This window comes from Gymnogyps californianus, chromosome 11 (genome assembly GCF_018139145.2).
Source record: "Gymnogyps californianus isolate 813 chromosome 11, ASM1813914v2, whole genome shotgun sequence".
Lineage (NCBI taxonomy): Eukaryota > Metazoa > Chordata > Aves > Accipitriformes > Cathartidae > Gymnogyps > Gymnogyps californianus.
The window spans coordinates 10,949,097-10,969,223 of record NC_059481.1 but is presented as its reverse complement, the minus strand read 5'-3'; the positions used below and the strand labels follow the sequence as shown (position 1 = coordinate 10,969,223).

Here is a 20,127-nt window from a genome sequence, read left to right as displayed (position 1 = left end):
CATTCCACTAGCTTTCTGTAGATGCAACTATGTAAAGGGCATTACTAGAAAATAGTTCATAGTTCTCTAAATAAAATATTTGAAAATAATTTACCTATTAAAGTTTTCATTAATCTTAATATGATGTTATATCCAGAAATCTTGGTTTTAAATCCTCATACCTTTTTTTTCTTGACCCTTTTTTATTTCTTTATGTAGTATTCTATGACTTGGACTATAGTGTCCTTAGCTAACTGATAAATCTCTGACACTACAACTGCCTTTCATATTACAGAGCTGTATTCTCCCCATTGTTCCTTCATTCAGCATGTATAAACATTCTCTTTGGTGCACCATTTGATGATTGTGCATGCATAATTAGTTGAATTCCTGAGGTGAGTAGCCTGATAACGAGTGTAAATAGCCATTACTTTCTTTAAAGAAAAAAAAAAAGGAAAGCAATTCAAGTCATTTTGCATGGGAAGGGGAGTTTGCAACTAGAGCTGTTTTTAGGAACATGGGCCCTGCTTTTCAGAAAGACTTAACCTATCATATCTCAGCATCTCTGAATATCAAGGCGGTGGTGTGTTTACTGACTTCTGATCTGTGTTGAGCAGTATTATTTTGGAAAACTATTTTTTGACCATATATATGCTATCATTAGCCAAGAATTTGATACCTCCTAAAGAATGAAAAAGGTAAACAAAAATGTCGCCCTCATTCTTCTTCCTCAATTCACAGAGTTTTTGAAGAATGGCTTATGAGATCTTTTATATTTAAGCGAATGGATAATTTTATGTATGAAGAACTCATGAAGCAAGATCAAAGGTAAAGGAGTTTTTAGAAAAGTAAATTTTAAACTGAGTTCGAGAAGATGCAAGTCCTGAGACTTATCCCCTGCAGCAGTCATTTGTCTAAATGAACTCCAGGAAAGCCCTGTTCTCTTTAGTTACAGGTTCTTCATTGATAATTGAGGTTATCCCTGCTCTGATTTTTTTTAAAAACTCACGATACTTCTGAGATTGATACAGTCAAAAAATGTTATCTATCTGATGCAGAGGTCGGTATCTGCCTGCCAATGAAGGGAGATGCTGACTTACAGCACTGCCTGCACAGCACAAAGTTCTGTAAATGTTAAATGGGCAGATCATTTCCTTCCTCATTTTCTCAGCACAGCTGGAGAGAGGAGATTTGCGCAATGTTTCTTAGCCAACTGAAGTAAACTTTGGAATCCCTGCAAAACATAAATTATGAACTGAACGTTATCAACAGAACATTATTGGTAACAAATATTAAATGAATGTGATAGCAATGAGGAGTAACAGCATATCTATTGGAAAACTGATGATACATAAGCCAATGAATGCTTTCTAGCATGCAAAAAGTACGTCACTGCCCGCTCATACACATCCTGACACAGATCATTGAATTGCAGTTATCAGTCACTAATGGTGGTATTTATTTTAAGATAAAAACTGTATCCAGAAATGTAGTCAATGTAACCTTCCTGTTTGAAAAACAGTCCCTTAGAAACACTGCAGAAAATAATTAGGAAAAAAGAATTCCTGTTATTTTGAATCAGTGTATTTGTTCTCATCTAAATCCTCTCATCTTTTTTATCATTATTATTATTTGCTAATGTTCCCAAAGAACAGAATTTCTTCTTGTCCCTATAGAGCTCAGTTGTTTTCTGCAACAGCTTGTGACTTTTACTTACTTTCTTATGTGACTATCACAATGGAAAAGTGGACTTTTGGATTTATGAGAGAAATCAGGAGAAAGATAACTAACCATAGACCTTTACAGTTGGGGAAGTGGTATTGATCTAGGATCTGCACTTAAAAAACAAAAAGGACAAACCTTCCTTCCCCAATGGCTACTTTAAAAAAAAAAGCAAACATTCTTCTCCTGTCAGTATAATGAGTAGTATAATAATATTTTTAATTTTCATTGGAAGTTAGATTCTTACTTTGGCCTCTCAGGAGTCTATGCAGGAGTCTGGTACTAATGGAAAGATGTCGTCAACCAGCAACCTATGATTATGAACAGTTTGTGTCCACAAAAAGGCTAGTACAATATTTTTTAACCTCCCAGTTTTGCAAATTTTATAACGTCAACAAAGCATATATGACATGATTTAGAAAATCAAGTCCAAACAGTGGGTATGACCCGATTCTATTTTGGAGTACGCATGTTCTTGAACCTGTTCTGTGCTTACCCTGCTGCTGTGCATCACTTGGGGTACATACGTAAGTAGACCAATTAGACCAACCTGACGACTAGCTGAGAACAGAGCAAGCCCTCTGACAGATAGATGAGCAATCATCTCAGCTACGTTCTTCAAACGAGATTCACTTCCCATCCTGCCCAAGCCCATTAAACTTGTTATTTGAATGCTTCAAATACTGGTTTCATTGCTGGTACATCAAATGAACATCTATCAGTAAATCACACCTTTCAGAACTAGACAGTAAAAACACAGCCAGCCTGATGACTCACCCTGCATTTCTAAAAGGCTATGACTTACGCTAAATAAAATCAACCCGAGTGACGTGAGTATCAGCCTGCACTACAGATCAGTCCTTATTTTGAAGGGAACACGTGGAGCACATTAGCACTGGACATCTGCTGCTAGTGTGTTTAGTACATAATTAGTAAATCATATTCTGTCAGTGCTTTCCTTTTTCCTGGTGAGAAAGGTATTTTCAACACCTGCACATCTCTGGTTCTAAATTGACAAAAATCAGTTTCTATGTTGTTTGTATCTCTGCTGGATCCTTCAGAAATCCTTCACTCCCTAAATTATCACTGAAAATGTAACAAGTACAACATATATGGTATTCACCTTTTGAGCTTTTCTATTAGACTATTGTTTCTGATACTGTACTTTATTAAACACTTTCCTACAAGCTACAGTAGTACAAGGCTGCTTTTGTGTGTTAAAGAGAATGCATCTTTTCTATCCACTGCCCAGCTTTTTGAGGACATCCTGCACCACGGAGCAACAGGAGTTCATCGCAATGTCTGCGGGAAGGGGGATGCCCCGCTCTGAGAATGTTAGATGCAACTACAGCACCTGATGGCTGAGTTAACTGGACTTACAGGGGTTTAGTAGCCTCCAGCCACATTACAAATGAGTCCCAAATGAAAACTTTTTATCAGGTATGTCCCACATTTCATTTAAAAAGATCCTAGTCCAAGCCTGCCCAGGTTTTGACTTTTCAAGCTTTGACTGAAGAAATACGTAAAAACAAAACTGCAAACGTGCAGGTTTCCCACCACAGAATAGGTGCAAAACACGGAATTTTATCTGCACTGTGTGCTTCACTTCTGCCTGAAATTGCCCCATTCCAGCCCTAAACCACACCTTGTAGGACTGGTATAAATATATAAACAAAGAATGAAGTTACAAGCGTAGGAAGAATAAAGGCAGAGTGAGAAGCAAAATATACAGGATAATGTATAAACAATATATAAAATGTACAGGAAAAACTGTCATTTTCTTGAGTAATAATATGACAATGTGGATTAAGATATTAAAACATTACTTATTTCAGAGTCTTAAGAACCCCTTTGTTACAGAGTAGGAAAACTCCATCTTGAATTACTCCGAATATATTACAGATACGCTATTTCCAGGCACTATTTTCTCTCATCTGCTCAGTTTTCCTGGGGGTTGAGCAGACCCGGGGGACCTCAGGCGCCTGCTGGGAGGTGTGTGTGACCAGCCGCCCCGCGCAGGGGATGCAGCCCAGCCACGCAGCAGCGGCGCGGGGTTGCAGGACCTCCCGCCAATGAAGGGGTGCGAGAAACTTGCAAAGGTGTAGTAAAGCAATTTCTAGAAATATTTTACCCTTACATAAAAAATGGGCATTTGGTCCCTGCATTTGCCCTAGGGATTATGAAACACCATGTCTATCTACTTGAAAACCAGGAACAGACATGAATTAAACACAACGAAGTCTAACTTTTCGCCCACGCTGCAATAGCCTGCCAGGACAAAGAGAATCCCATTTAATTAGCACTCAGACAAAAGCCAGGTTGCCCACAGCCTCCGCCCCGCTGAGGAGACCCAGCTGGCTCCGGGGGCTCTGTCAGGGCCCAGCTGTGCCTGGGGGCTCGTCAGGCCCCACAGCCCCCTGGGAGGCCCTGCGGCCATGAAAAGCGGCCTCCTCCCAGGGCAGGGGGAGAGCAGCTGCTGCAGGTTTTGGTAAATAGGACTGGAAATGCTAAAGAAGGTGGAGTGGAAGCAAAAGCTAAGGCCCCCTGGCCTGGTGCTGAGCAGTGTGTCCTTGGGGCACTGTGAAGACCGCCTGCGTAGCAGGCAAGGAGCAGAGACCTGCTCTGGGGCGTGGCTGGCAAGGTAGGGCCTCTTGGAGGCAGACTTTGTTGTGGTTAATGGCGGTGTTGAAATCCTCCCTGTGGGAAGATGCCTGTGTGGAACAGATGGGTTAGGTGTCTCTGCTGGGTTATGCTAATGGTTTTGTAATGGATGCCATGTTGAGTGCTGGTGCAGTGGGGCTTCCAGAGATGCTGTGCGTTGATTGGGGTGCTGCTGGCCTGAGCTGTGGGGCTGGGCTGAAATCTACCCGTGTCTGAGGAGAATGGTGTGCGGCAGTGGGTCTCTGGCCAACCCTGTCTCCAGGCTGGCACAGCTGCTTCTTCTCTTGCACTTCCATATGGCTTTCTCAGTCAGGAAAAGTAGATGTAAATAGTGTCACCAACCTTCCGTTGCTTGTCCTGAAGGTCCTCCAGCCCATGAGCACAGCAGCACTCTTGGGAAGAGTGGAGTGAAATGTGGCTCTGCCAGGAGCTTGGTCAGCCTCGTGCAGCTGGCAGGAGGTGTGCTTGCTGTGCAAAGAAAGCTGTGCTTCTGACCTGCTCAGCAAAGCACCTTGGTCCTGCATGTGCTGGACAGGTGAGGGTATTACAATAGCAGGTTTTTGGTACAGAAGGATTAAATTTTTTCTGTAGGATTATAAAATATAACTGGGCTTGAAGCTAGGGTTGCCTTTGGAAAAGTTGTTTATTCTGGCTCCGGTAATGTCCTACTGAAATTAACTGACAACAATAGAAATTACTATCCTGTAAGGAATAGATAAAAATCCCAATTTAAGAAAGATACAAGACCTAAAACTAATTCACCAGTCTCTTCAAGAAAAATCAATGCTTCCTTTTATTCACTCTAAGCTTTCCCTGTTCTTGTTAATTTGTGTGCCACCACAGACCTCCTCTTTAGGACTAGAGCTAGAGATGATTTGAATGAGCTTGCCGGGTCTGAGTTCCTGCAAGCTCTAGGGAAATATCAATTCCTGTCTAGCTTTTGAATTTTTATTTCTAGTTTTAGTAAATTAATGTGACTTTCTCTATTGCTTCCATCTTAACATATTGCAGAAAGTTTTTCCTTTGAGGGAGCAATAAACTATGTAAACGAGCTGATACATAGGAAACAGCATCTGTCATGGTGGGGATCTGGCAATTCTTTACTGACAAGAGTTTTGTGAAGCTTATTGAATACTTGAGGAAAAATTGTAGAATGCTTAACAAGTATTTGCTAATACATTAACTTCAGGGCAAAGAGTGAATGCAGCCTGCACTATGCCTTCTTGAGCTTCAGGTGGGGTCCACTTGCAGACTTGAATACTGGCATCTCTTCTCAGAACAGTGAAGGCTTACCAGTGTGGCTCTTATTAATCTTAATACAGTTTTCTTGACTCCACAACTACATCAAATAGTTCTTACAGGTCTCATTTAGGAGGGTGAGCTATATGGTAAAGGACATTATTTACCCTGAAATTAGCATCTAGTAGCTCATGTAACTAGACAAACCGTTCTTCACAAAAACCAGACTAGAACCAAGCTGACTTGATTATGAACAGACACATCAGTATTTTTGTATTTATTAAATTAAAACCACACAAAAGTTAACTGCACACAGGAACACACATCTGATATTCCAATGTCATATCTCACAAAGAAAAATCTCTTGCTGTAACTCTTTCCTTTTATTAGCAGAAATCCAGTTTGCAAACAGTTGTTTAACCATAAAGGCTTTAACTAATCAAAACAAGTAGAATTCCCCTTTCTAGGAATAAATCATAACCACACACAGACACACACGCAGAGTTCAGAGGCAAGTTCTGCAGCCCTGAAGTAGACAAAACTTCCACAGCAAACTTGCCTGTGTTTGCAGAATAAGCAAATTTCTATTAGTTTCATAGTTTGTCATTTACAAGCAAACTTATTTAATACTTTTAAATACTTAAAACAAATTTCACTTCAACAAGTATTTACAAAATCTTTACTAAAGATCAACATTCTGCATAAAGGTGACCTCAAGGATATATTGTTGCTACCATGCTACAGTTTGCACAGAAGGGGTGTAAAGGCCATTGCTAGTTTTGGAAGGCTTAAACCCTTTGTTGATATAGCATAAGGACATTAACCTATGGAAGGCAGAAGAGGTCATAATTTCAGTGCAATTACCCATTCATGACTTGTTTTAAGGACATCAAGACGATGAGTCCAAAAGACTTGGTTTTTGAATTATTGACCATTTAGTTCTTTAAGAACTGATTTTGTGGAAAGTTTTCAGGCCATCACATCTGTCTTCTACTGGTGATACGAAGAAGTTGCATAGGGACCTTCCTCATTTTCCTCCTCTCTAAAAAGAAAATGATCATAATCATCAGATCAGGAACATACCATGTCTCAACAGTAAAAATGTAATGCAAATGCAGATAACCAGTTTTCCTAATGGATCAAAATAGGTAAGACTGGCATTGCCTAACAGAAATATTATTTGCAGTATACTACTGTTCATTATACATCTCCGGAGTTCTCGTTACGTTGTTTCAAGAACAGAATGCTGAGAACAAGTAAAGCTATATAAGTTCAATAACATCAGAGTGTATTTAGAGTTTAATGAACTATTATTGACACTACAGTGCCAAATCAATAAGAAATACTGTAAAGGATAAACAAGTAGAGGGGATGCTGGAGTTCCAGTACTGTTGCTTTCAATTTCTTTTTTAAAAAAAGCAAGCTTAATTGTAGGTTTGTTTCAGCCTTTTGAATGGCAGGGGGTGCAGATGGAACAAATGAGGCAAGAACAGGAGCAGTCCATCATAGTTGTAGCTGGATTTGTCTTGATGCTGCAAGGATATTCCCTGAGTGGGCTCCTTGATGTATACTTCCTGTGCATCAATCAATATTGAGACTGATCGCTTGGATTTTCTTAGGAGAAAATAGTTGCCCACAAGTGCTATTGTTAATGCAATGACTGGATAAACCAAAGTAATGTTGCTATTAAAAAAAAATCAGGAAAAATCAGTCTGCCTACTGTTTACTTGACAATATTGCCTTTAAAAAAAAAAAGTGGTTATGTAAACCTATTGCAGTGCAGCATCTAGTACTAATTCAAGCATGCTAAGTTCTCCAAAGATCATTGTTTTCTACTACTGTAGCTTCAAAATTACGTTCCTGAGAGCCTATTCTTAAAGCTGCTGCCAATTTTAGTGTTTTGGTGAGAACAGAAAGACTTAACAGTTGCTACACTGTGAGCTTCAAAGGATTTCCAGTTACTTTTAATACTGTATGTGCCTCCATACAAAGGTACAGTTATTCAAATAGTCTAATAATGATAGAAGGTAAAAACTAAGTGTTTCAATAGTATTCCAAACCCCAATCATGCAGACTTCCCTACTAACTTCTAAACATGATTATTTATCTACAATTTAAATTTCATATAAGTCCCCCAGAACAGAAGAGGAAAGACCCCTACAAACTAACCAAGCAGCAGAGTAACTTGCACTCATTTTCCCAGCCCTTCCCTGTTCTTGGGTAGTCCAGCAAAGTTACCATCTTAAGCCAAACACATGATATTGCTTTTGCCTTGAAATGATCTTGTCAAAAAAAGAAACCTCAAAAAAAACAGGTTTTGGATGAAACTGGTAGTTATTGCAGGGATGTGTGGTTACAGTAGTACTGAAAACAGATTTTAGCCTTTCTTACAAATACCACATCTATTTACATTACTGATGCTACAGACCCAGTACCAAGCATAATTCTTAAGATACAGATGATCTGATTTAAGTAGTATCTTTCCTTATATCATTAATTCTGCATTGTGAAACTGCCATGGAATACTGTAATTTGCAGATGCTGTTCATAATACCTGGCATGACAGTAAAGTAAGGAAGCAAACAATTCATGTTCAGTTGAATAAGCACTAAAGCACTTTTGATCTATAAATTGTCTCAAGACAATACATTTTAAAACTTTTTTCAGAATTGAAACCTATCAACATACCAAGCTTGTAAGACTGGACTGCAGGACTCTAAAATTCAACTGTAACTACTTGCCTGAAGCTAAATATTTCAAAAAGTATATTCTGAAGCTCTGATATATGCCCTTCTGGGGCAAGGAGTTTCTAGCCACATATGCCCAGAACATAGTTGCAAATAGCAATCTCCTGCTAGTTCATGAGGATGAAGGAGAACTTCTATATTTTCAGAGCTTAGACTGTCCAGTAGGGGAGAAGCTTACTTTCTATGCTGTACACTGAAAATTACTTTTTAGTTTTGTTATGTTTCCTCTTTCAGGAGAATAAAATGTGCCAGAGGTACAGCAAAAAGACCTTCCTTCTAATCAGAGGCTGTCAGAATTGGCCTTTCAGTCTTTTTTTTTCTTGAAAGCCTTAATATAGGAGTAACATCCATCATGACATGGCAACAGCTAAACACTGGACTGAAATTAGCTGCAGTTGATTATGGTGGATAGTAGGGGTGAATATGGAGAACTGAAGAGTTGAAATAGCGATGTTATATTAGCAGGTCTTCAAACATGAAAGTAACAGAACAGCTAGGCTAAGCTGTTTGTCTCCACTTTCCTTGTGAAATATGCACTTGGGCTATGGACTTTTACTTGGCAATTGTCAATAGAGGGCAGAAGACTGGCACGGGAGTCACAGCCAGCTTTGAGGGATTTCTGTATGTGGCAGGGACATAAGAACCATGTAGTAGGTCATTACGCTTGAGCCTAAGCAAAGCAGTGACTGGCTGTAATGGGCAAAATAAATTTCTGACCAAGGCTCAGGCATGCTATAGTTGGCAGTAAAGGCTGGCAAGAACAGCTTCTAACCTTCTGTCCCAGGCAGCACTACTAGGCTATGTGATGAGATCTACAACATGTTACTCCAAACCAAGGTAATGGCCAGGAAATACTACTAATGTAGATCTTCAGAACTGTACACAGCAAGTACAAGGCTGTTCTCATAGCTTAAAAACAAGCCAAGCTTTATATGAAATAAAATTACATAGTAGTAGCTCTGGCCCATGGCCCACAAGCAGCAACATGGCAGTGTGTGTATGTTTAAACAATAATGACCAAACAATTTTCTTCACTTTTTAAGATGCTTAAAATAGCAAAGTGGTAAGTCACTGCAACATTCTCCTTCAGGCAAAGGGAACAGAACAGCACAGCATTACAATGCTTTGTAGTGCTGTCTCTTCCTGTTTGCTGTTGCCACTTTGCCCAGCAGGTTACAGGAGCTGAAAGACATCTACTGTAAGCTATTGTATGCATCAGGCCACAATAAAAAGTGCTAATAACCACTTCTGTAAGACCAAGCGCACCTGAGTGTGAACAAGTAAACCTGAATCCAATGCTTGGATGCTTCTAGAATCCACAATAAAACAAGGCAGCAATCTGAGTTCATGAGTTAATAGCTTTTGGAAGTCTGAAAACAGGATTCTCCACAGGCAGCCTCCTTTATTGAGGTATCTGTTTTCTTAACTCATAGCCAATGATGGTGAACAATTATTGGGCAAATTAACTCAATTAGTTATCAGTTTCAAATGCTTCAACCCCCTACTCTTTCCTAGGTTCAGGTCAAGGCAACTGAGCAGATGACAATATATGGTTCTCTTCCAGTGCTGCACACCAGTTAATTATATTGGCTCGTGTAAGCAACAGTAATTAGAGTGGCCCTATTCAGTTACAAGGTTTTCAAAATAAGTCACTAAAAGGCAAATGCAGAAAGATGTGACCTGTCCCAGAAGCAAAATATATGGCCTTAGTGTTCTAGCCTACCACAGTACCACCCTAAAATATTAAGGACACCTTGCATTAGACCTCTGGTGTTCAACTGTCTGATACAAAAAGCACCACTAAACTTAATTTCAGTTTCGGCATCCTGAAACATGCACAACAGCATTTTGGGCAAGATGAAGTACTACCATATCTTCCCAAACTATTACAAGTTGCTTTTCTTCCATGTGTGGATAAAAATAATAATGGGTATTCTTCCCTAATATGCAAATATGTGAATTAGCGACATATGCTACAAATAACTATATTAATACTTTTGCATTTCTTTTTGCCTATTATAAAAATATTGCTTGAAACAAAAACAGGTCTTATTGCCTCAAGCTGCTCGCGTAGAACTGCATCTTGCGTAAATATGCCTGATTGGGGGATTCATTAACCAATGATTTCTTGCTCAGTGAAACTCTCCAGTAAAAGTAGTATTACATACAGATCTAGCCATATGCTTACATAAACTCTAGTAGTGAAAGGCAGCTGGCACAAACCGAGTGGATCACATTCTATAACCTTTAATGCTCGTCTACTTGCATGGCTATTAAATTTTAATATCTAGTCTAAATCTGCATCTATGTGCTCCTCAATTTTTCTACTGAACAGCAAGAAGCTTTAGCTGGGAAGAGGCTGACTTTAGAGATTAATATACTTTATTCCTTTGAGAGCATTTAAAGGGGTGACTTGAAGAGTTATGATTAAACAATGTAATTCACCTTAAGCTGTCTTTGTAGCACAAGGCAGTTTCTGACTATGAAACTGCCTGTACAGTTTGATCAGAATCAGTGCATGTACGTGCATGCATTCTTGGCAACTTTAAGGGACACCAAAGGAAAGAGCAATTTAAGAGATGTTGTGATTCTCTCCATCTGTCAAATCAGGCTCATGGGTATGGTGAGAAGTTACAACTCTTCAAGTTTTGGAACTGATAGTCTGCTTCTGCTACCAGTTTTCTTAGTTCCAGTGTTGCTTTTGGTGGTGGTAGATGTAACTCTGTAAGAAAGGTGCTCCTTTCTTACTCTCAAACAGGCACTTAAGTACACTACAGTGTTGGTGCATGCCACATTCTAAACAGGCCTTGACAAGGCAATCTGAATACAGAAGGCCAGAGTAGCTGAAAACAGCACTCAATTTCATAAATGGCTTTCACTCTAAGCATTGGAAATTTGCGTATTCATGAGGCTGGTTTACTATCATGATGGCTGTCCAATTTGCAAGGCCTCCTGCTCCAAGCAAGGGACAAGAAAGGTATAGGCAGGAGGGACAACAGGCACCTCCTGGGGAGCTGCTGCAGCAGAGTAAGGAATGTTGCTACCTTCCAGTGTGGGCCCAGAAATGCCATTGATGGTACATAGCTGAAAAGTATCTCCAGGGCTTTTGGCAATGGTCTCCCTCTACTCCTGCTTTCTGCAAGGAGTAAACATTCACTGGTCCTTTGGCACTTCCTGTCAGACTGTAAAGGGGTGAACACAGTTGGAGAAGATAAGGCAAGGATGGCTTTTGTGAGCCATGACTGAAAGCCAGAGGTGGTGGGGTGGAAGGTGAGTGACATTATGAAGACTTTATCAGACATACAGGAAGCTTTTCTCTTCAGCAGCTTTGGAAAACATCCTGCTCAGCAGATAGCCTGCAGCTCTGTACTTCATGCTTCCTGTAGCATCATGACCAATAAAAATCTGTGCTTTATGCACAATTAACAAAATTACCTGCTAAATCTCAACAGGAGGTGAGGAAGTAACTCATCCTCCTATAGCCATTATTCCTTGGGAGGAAATGTGGTACCAGGCCCTCATTTCCCAAGTTGTAACTTCAGCAATACAGGAAATGGATATTAGTAGTAGCAGTATACTATTTGTGTGGTGTCACTATATTGGTTCTGCTCATGGTGCAGCAAGGTCTAAGAGAATTTTGTTCTGTAAAGTAGCATGTTATTTTGTTGAAGGGATGTTAAAATAATTGTATTTCTCTGGCAGGGACTGTGGTTTCCTGCCACCCAGCTTAACTGCTGGATCAACACCTACTCTAATCTGTGTTAGAGACAAATGTCTAATGATCTGTGAGTCAGCAGTGGCACATTTTGATAGATGCTCTACATTGTTTCAAATATAAAAATGCAAGTGAATGAGTTTGAATAGAGAAGGATCTGAGTTCCAACAGCTATTTTTCCTCTTCATGTAACCAATTCAAAAGAAAATAATTGACAAGTGTGTTAACAAGATGTGAAAGCATGCCAGCCTTCCCTGAGACTAACTCTAAACCAATGTCCTGGCAATGGAGAATTGTATGTGGAGGGCAATAGGTAATGAATTACCTTAAGCTGTCTTATGGGATATTTCTCCAAATGAGGCTTGTCCAATTGCTACATGCAATACACTGCTCCCCCTCAAGTTTTTGTCTACTGAACAAAGTTTTCAAGTTGCTGAAATAATCCCTTAATTTCTTAAAGAAATTATGGGACTCTGCTCAATAGATTTGGTCCTGAAAGGTTACTTTCTTCTTAACATGAAAAGTATGTTGCTTGCACTCAAAATCAGAGTATGTGAAGTGAACCAGAACGACAGAAGAAGTTTTGTGTTAAACAAATTTGCAAAAGCAAATCTCTCTCCAGCTCTCTGGTAAGAGAAGCAATACCAGTCCCCTGCAGTCATTCCTTTTACTGTCAGACAACCAGCCTGAGAGACTGCTTGTGAACAAGCTGAGGAAGCTTGTCCCACAGACATGGGAAAACAAACACTACTGAAGTCCATTCTTGCTCTAAGTCTTTCTGTACTCTCTATGGGATGCCTACATATGTGAGGGGATAATCACTGTGGCAGAGAGGTCAAAAGGTACTGCTTTTTCTACGAGTAAAGTGTGTGGGAGCTCCTGGCTGTAGAAGAAATACTGAAGAAAAGACAGAAGTCTACATAGGTGGATCCACAAAGGGAGGGACTGCATAGGGAAAGGAGACAGGATAGCTTAACTGCAACATGGAGAATATTTACACAATTATGAGGCAATTTGGGACAGAAGGAAAATGCAATCATGCCTTGCTGTATGCAATCAGCTCCCACATCGGCCTTGGCTTAGTACTCTACTGAAAACTATGGGTTTGCTTAAATAGTTGCCCACTTACATACCAAGACATCTTGGAGAATACTGGCCTTTTAGCTTTCATGGAATATTATTGCTATTCTATAAACAATGTATTGTGACACAGTCTTTATATCTGCCATATCAAGGCATCTGCTAACAGTGTGCTCTGAATGTATCTGGTGCATGATAATAGCATAGAATTGCTGTTGACAAATTAAAACTACAGATGCTGTCTGAGAGACCCCACAAAGAGGGTTCAGCTTAGATTAAAAAGCCTTCAGGATGAGATTAAGTTTCTTAATACTAAAAGCAGCATTTACCTGACACTGTCATCTTTTAGTTTTCTGGCTGCTTGTTTGGATAACTTAATCTGCAAGTCCAACCTCTGTAGGAAATCTTTGGCAGATAGTTCTTCTGGTGCAGTGGGCTGATTGTCAGGCTCTTGAGGACTGGGAGAAGAACTACTTTCTTCCTGAACTGCCACTAGTCCTTCATCACAAGAAGGGGAGCTGTCAACAGTTTCATTCTCGGGAGACTCCAGTGAATTAAGTCCATTGAACAGTAATGGTTTCTCTGATATAACAGGAATATTCAGGGTTTTCCTCAGAAATATACAGTCATTAGTGAACAGTTTATTTGCCCTCTTTATTTGTTCCATCTGAAAAAGATAGGAAAAATGTAAGTTATTAGGTTTTGGCAAAGTATAAAGTACTAACCTTCTGCAGCGGTACAATAACCTTTAGTTACAATAAATCTATGCTTTCTTTGCAGCAGCAATGACTTCAGGAACGGATTTTTTTGCATTCAGAGTGACTTCAGAGTGTATGTTCTGTCTTAGTCTTGTTAACTCAACACCCTAGCTTCTTCCTTTTATGTAGACTTGACCCCAAAATATTGGTCTTTCTAAAGTCTTGCACTACCTAAAGGTGCTTTTCTTGAACAGTCTTCCAATCTCTATACAGGCTCAGTGAACAACTTGCCAAAGAATAAAAATTCTATTGCGAAAGTGCTGCTGATTTGGATTTATATTAGAGTAAGGCTCAGAACTGCTAGCAGCTGCTGTAGGTGAACTCTCTGGTAAAAAGCATGCATAATACAAACAAGGGGCGATAAAGTTACCTTGAACATTCTAGGACATGCTAGTTATGAACAGTGCGTGCCACAAGTCTTGGAGGAACAGTATATGCCTCATCCATAGTATTTCCCCCCTAGCTGATGTAATAAATTCAGACTTCAGATGAAGTCCTGATTTTCAGCGAGAAGTCAGGCAGTGAAAAGAATGGGGGACTCTTAAACACTTTGTAATGCAGCTGCATAGACTAGCATTTGTCCAGTAAACTGAATCTACAGCATGATCAACAGCAACCTCATGAATGTAATAATGCATGGTAACAGCCACCACATAACTTAAATACTTCTTATGCAACTTTTACCCAAAGTACTTCTTACAACCTACTCATCAGTACAGACGATCTCATGACAGAAGCAAGAAGACCCCATCTTTCTCAGCATACTAATGCATAAAGCCCCACTTGTTCTACACTTAACCTGAGAAGCTACTATAAATTCCATTGCTTTACAGGTGAAGAAAAGCTCCTGGTAAATGTTTATACTATCTCCCTACTAAGAATGTTAAGTCCTTACTCATCAAAATTTCCCTTCCAAGTCAATAACAGTTAAACTAGCTTCCTATTTCTCAATTGCAAGCTTTAAAAAAGCACAGAAATCAGTATCCATGACTATGACTTTCAGCTTTAGTTATAACCTGAATTCATGATGTCATTAGGAAAAGTCGTAAGTGAAAGAAAAATGACCATTCTGGTCCCCTGGTGACTGCAATAAGCAGAAATCCCTAATCACTACAGTACTGCAATGATAAATGCACTCTAAATAAAACCTGCTTGAAAACAAATACAGAGAACTGAAAATACCTCTTGCCTGCATTTGTGTTATTCATTTTTATTAAACTAAATGGAGCTAAACTGAGTAAGAATAAAGACTCTAAGTCTTGTAATAATAGGAGTCTTACTGCTACTATAATTGCCCAGAAAAAGCTGAGTGCTCTAAGCACTAGCCACTCACTACTTCAAAGTCTGAAGTATCTTCAGTTCAGCATTTAGATAATGAAAAAATTGCTCTACCATCTTATGCTTGTCAGTCTTAAACTCTTTAAACTTTGCTCTGACACTACTTGGAGTCTTTCCCAATTGCAAAAGAAAGACTGTTGTTAACAGATAATAATTGGGTTAACATGCCTGTACATTTCTTACACTGAACATACTAGCAGGGGAAGCTGTCTAAAACCAATGGAAAACAGTAGAGATGTTATTTTGTTGTCTCTGTGCAGATGTAAGACTGTGTGGCCACCTGCAGAACTGGAATAAACTCCTACATGCAATGTAGACCTGTACTGTGTGGTAAGAGTATCTGCTGCAGTGCCATTATAGATCTGGTGTCATGTATGGATGCATTTGCTTGGGTCCTGGAAGCCTGATGAAACCTTTCTCTGTAAAAATAAATAGGAGACTCTCTCTAGAAAGGCTAGGTGTCTGGGAGAGTGAGAGTAGTGAAAATGGTGCAGTAAAGCTTAGCAGTAAGTTATTTCTATCCATTAAATATACAAAAATGGTATTCTCTACTTAAAGACAACCTCAGCCTGTTGCTGCAGATGGCTAAGATGATGGAATAATTAGATTTAATAATCACTTTCAAAAGCTGAATAACTAATATCCAGTATCAGACAGTAAGCTACTACTACAAGTAAGAGAAGCTCATTACTCTTCCAGTTCCTGAAGCCTGGAAACTATTTTTAGTTAGCCTTACACAGTATATGGTCTATCTCTAAGTTCTCTCCCAAACTGAGTACCATCTGAAGGCCATAAAGAAAGCTTCACCTGACTTAGTAATGAGACCTACAACAGCCATCAGATGCTAGTTTAAATGTCAATTGTCAAAATGTCTAAAAGTTGTCTGTCTTGATGGGTATCAAAAAATGTTTAAAAAGCTAGCTGGAGCTTTTCTCTAAAAACACAACACAAGCTGAAAACTGAGATCTCTACTACAGGGGAGTTGGAAGGTGATGTTTCAATAGCTGATAAATAATGCACTGTACTACTGTTCTCTATCCTACTTCACTGTAACTCTACCTCTGGTTATTTCTTCCTAAAATACCTTTTAAATACCATCTTGTGGCATTTGGAAGACTGTGTACCTCTGCACTGAGTAACAATGAAAGGGGAAATACTTGGTTCTAAAAAGAACATCCCTCAGCCTTGAGCAGGCTACTTGATATGTGTAATATATACTGCTCCTTCTGCAACTTGGTATGGCTCCATACACTCATAGGTGTATGGAGAGCAGGATTTAACGCTAGTTCTCTTAGTACTAGGAAAACTGAACTGATTTCTGTTAGCTACAGACCTATAATAGTGAAAGCATGTGCTAAAGCCTTTGCTCTTAATACTTCAACTGAAGCTGCACTAGTGCATAAACTGGTGCTGAACTAATCCATTGAAACCACTTCTACTGACAATGAAACAAACAGTCCTCTTCCTTCTCCCCTCAAAAGAGATACCTTTGTATGATGGAAAACAGCACTCCAACTGAACCATAAATATGATACTAAACATTAACTCCCAGTGTTAATTTACCCAACAGTGTTCAAAGGAAGATCTAATGAACACAAGCCATACAAGATTAAGAGACAGTACCTGGGGGAGAGGGGTGAAGGGCAGAGGATGAGGCCAAACATAACACACTGATCTCTCGCTCTCCCCCAGCATTTTCATTCATCTTAAACTGTCTATGCTATGTCATGTCAAGGCAGACACTGGACAGGATGTCTCTTGCTGCAAAGTAACTCCCAGTGAGGAAAACCACAGGGTGAAACTTCTAAAAACAGTAATACAGGACGTAATGGCAACCAAAGATAATTCTGATGTTCCCATTACAGCAACTCTCACTTCTAGCCAAGTATACAGGATGCAGGAAGCAAATGTAATGACTCTTTAGAGGCAGTCAGTCCTTGTCATTGTGTGAACATGTAAGATTCTTCATTTTGCTAAAAGCAAACATGTTTGCATACATTCCTACCCTGGGCTGAAACCTATTAAAGCAGAAACACAATGGCTGATCTCAGCTAACTTGGCATTGCTCTTAGGTTAAACTGACATAAAATGTCCCTTTCTCAACTGAAGTCTATACTGATGCAGCTCTAGTTTCTTAAGCAGAATATTAGCAACATTAAATCAAATAACAAATGAGATGTTAAAAAAAATAGCATTTATACTTTGCATCATTAGCGAGCAAAAGCTTATTAAACTCATACTATGAACAAAGTTTATGGTTCATAAGTTAAACCTATTTTTTCAGACTGTACAGGTTGGATCAACTTCATTTTAGCTGAAAGGGAGTTGTAAACTGTTTAGAAATGCCTTTTTTCTAGAAAACTATTTTAGTAGTCTGTGTATATTTTTTCACTTATTACAGTGAGCAAATACACTTCTGAATGAAGAACATAGCTAAATCATTTAGGCCAGAGACTTTATCCATTATGGAAAGCACTGCCAAAAATAAAAAATCAAACAAATCCAATGAGCAGCTCGGGTCACTCTGCTTTGCCCCTGTAGTGAGCAAAACTTTGTTTTAATGTGGACCAATGTAAATCCAAAATGCCATTAATCCTGTTGCTAACAAGACTTGGTCAAAAGTGGCTCAATCTTTCTTAAGGGAAGAGAAACAGACTTTTAACCCTTTTCACAACGAAGGCTGAATGCTGCTGAAGTTGCTGGAAGGCTTTAGTAGATCCTTCAGAACCAGAGGAGGAAAGGAAACCCATTCCAGTCAGAACCTATTAATTTGGGACTGCATTGTACCTCTTCTGGAAGGAGCCCACCTGGAAGGTGGGCTGATGTGAAAGTGACATTGACTGTGTACTAACACCATGCTGTTAGCTATGCTCATCAGCTGCTTGGCCCCAAGCAATTCTGCATGTTGGGACTACTGAAGCTGCATGCAGATATGTCAGTTGGTAGCTCGCTGGGCCCCAAATAAGCTGGAATGAAGGCAGGGTAGGTGAGCTCTGCTCTGTGGGGAATGGTAGTGTGTTAGGGCCTGCTGGCAGGCCCTATTGGACTCCGCTTGTCTTAGGCTGGCATCAGCCTTTCAACACTTTCCACATAAGTAAACTTTCTTCTCTATAGGAAGAGAGCAGAAAAGCAGCAACACTTTCAAATCAGTTGTAAAGGACCTCTAGGCTGGCAGGTAGATAACAATGGAAGAATTTTTAGCCCTGAAGCTACTGGAAGAAATTCTTTTGTCACAGCCTATGTGTCAACCTCAAAATCATGATTCTTCTCAAGATAAGCTTAATTACATTGGTTTTTTTAATGCGAAGTGACTGTAGTGGTGAATTGTCATGTCAGCACAGGTTTACTCGGTGGGAGCAAGTGCATCCTCCCTTCCTAGAGGCCACCGGCTGGTCCCGTGAACCCAGCCCATGTCAGTTTCAAGCCCCTGCTGCAGCAGGCCGGGTGCCCTGTCTCGGGCAGTGCGGACTTCAGCCAGCTACCGTCAGAACTGGGCACTGACCCCTCCAAGCAGGTCATGAGATTCAGGCGTCAGCATTTTAATACCGAAACTACAACTAGCACCGTATTCACGGTAAGAACTGAATCTTCTGCCCGCTATGGGTAGGAAATGCTCTATGGGACAACTTGGTACTGTAATCTCTCGGCTGTCTTCTGCTTCCAGTGCCTCTTCCCCTGTGGCTCCGTTACGTTCTGGGCCTAACAACTGCGCGCCGCTGTTACGGGAGCCAATCGCCGCTACCGGCCCTGCAGCCCCGGGGGCTAAGCCCCTCCCCGGCTCGCCTCGCCGCCCTTCTGGCTTCCCGGGCCGGCAGGCCGCCCCGGCGGCGCTCGCCTTACCGTGACGCCGTACTTGAGGGCGATGCCCTGCAGCGTGTCCCCGGCGCTGAGCCGATGCTCCACGTAGCGCTCGGCCAGCGGCGCCGCCACGCTCGCCGTGCTGCCGTACGAGCGGGCCTTGGTGCGGGCCAGCCGCTGCGACAGCTCGGCCTCCGACTCGGGCCCGCCCGGCGGCTCCTCCCGCAGCGACTCGGCCATGCTGCCGCCGCACCTCAGCGACCGCGGCTCCGCGCCGGCTCCGCAGCCGCCGCCGCCCCCCCCCGGGCATGGCGCGCCGCCCCCGCCCCCTCAGGCGCCGCCCGCCCGGCGGCGGCAACGGCGGACGCTCCGGCTGGGCTGGCGGCAGGCCCGCCGCGCATGCGCCGCCGCCGGCAGCGGGAGACGCCGCATGCGTGGGGGGCAGCGCGCATGCCCACTGGCGGCCTGACGCGGCGGCTGCGCAATCGCGGGTGTGCGCGGCTCAGGGGTTCGTGGTGGCGAAGCGGTTGTGGCAGGCCCGAGCGGGCTTTTAACGCGTTCCGCTAATACGCGAGCTGACAAGGAATTCACATTTTCCTAGAAAAAATTACCAGTGAAGGTGTTCTCTCTTGCCACGCACCTGGCTTTGTGGCGTAGCCTCCCTGCAGGCCGTGGGCCTCTGCCCCGTTCTTCTGCAGAAACCACCCCTGCCGAGGTGGTGCAGCTCGGGCCCCGAGGCCCTCACTGCAGGGTTGGGAGTACAGAGCAGGGGGGAGACCGTAAAGGCGGGAGTGTCATCTGCCCATGGGGATTTGTTAGTCACTTGCCAGGAAGAAGGGATACATGTCCTCGTGCTGGGTCCCAAAATCTGTATCACTGTGGAGACTTAGGATTTCTCTTTTACTGGTTACGAAGGAGTGAGCACAGAGTACTGTTGGCTGTGGAGACTTCTACCAGTTTGTCAGCTGGAGTTTCAGTAATGCACAGTTTGTCATTGAGACTGAGAAGCAAGGAGAGTGTAAAAAGGAATGACTGTGGGCATAAGTGCACAAATACAGAAGTGTAGGAATTATGCCAGATTTATTAGAAC

The 20,127-nt window shown here is 41.4% G+C and overlaps 1 protein-coding gene across 2 annotated transcripts; it reads right to left on the bottom strand.

Annotated features, from left to right (window-relative positions):
* Positions 1 to 5,865: 5,865 nt before the first annotated feature.
* On the bottom strand, positions 5,866 to 19,325 carry LYSMD2 (LysM domain containing 2). Of its 2 annotated transcripts, none has more exons than XM_050903299.1 (3): positions 19,080 to 19,325; positions 13,473 to 13,810; positions 5,866 to 6,643 (listed from the first exon to the last, which is right to left on the bottom strand). In XM_050903299.1, exons 1-3 carry the CDS (start codon positions 19,275 to 19,277, stop codon positions 6,592 to 6,594), a joined length of 588 nt encoding a protein of 195 aa, XP_050759256.1. In that variant the 5' UTR covers positions 19,278 to 19,325; the 3' UTR covers positions 5,866 to 6,591. The 2 variants fall into 2 exon arrangements, with proteins under 2 accessions (XP_050759256.1, XP_050759257.1); XM_050903300.1 differs by having other exon boundaries at positions 5,866 to 6,636; positions 13,478 to 13,810.
* Between the last annotated feature and the right edge of the window lie 802 nt (positions 19,326 to 20,127).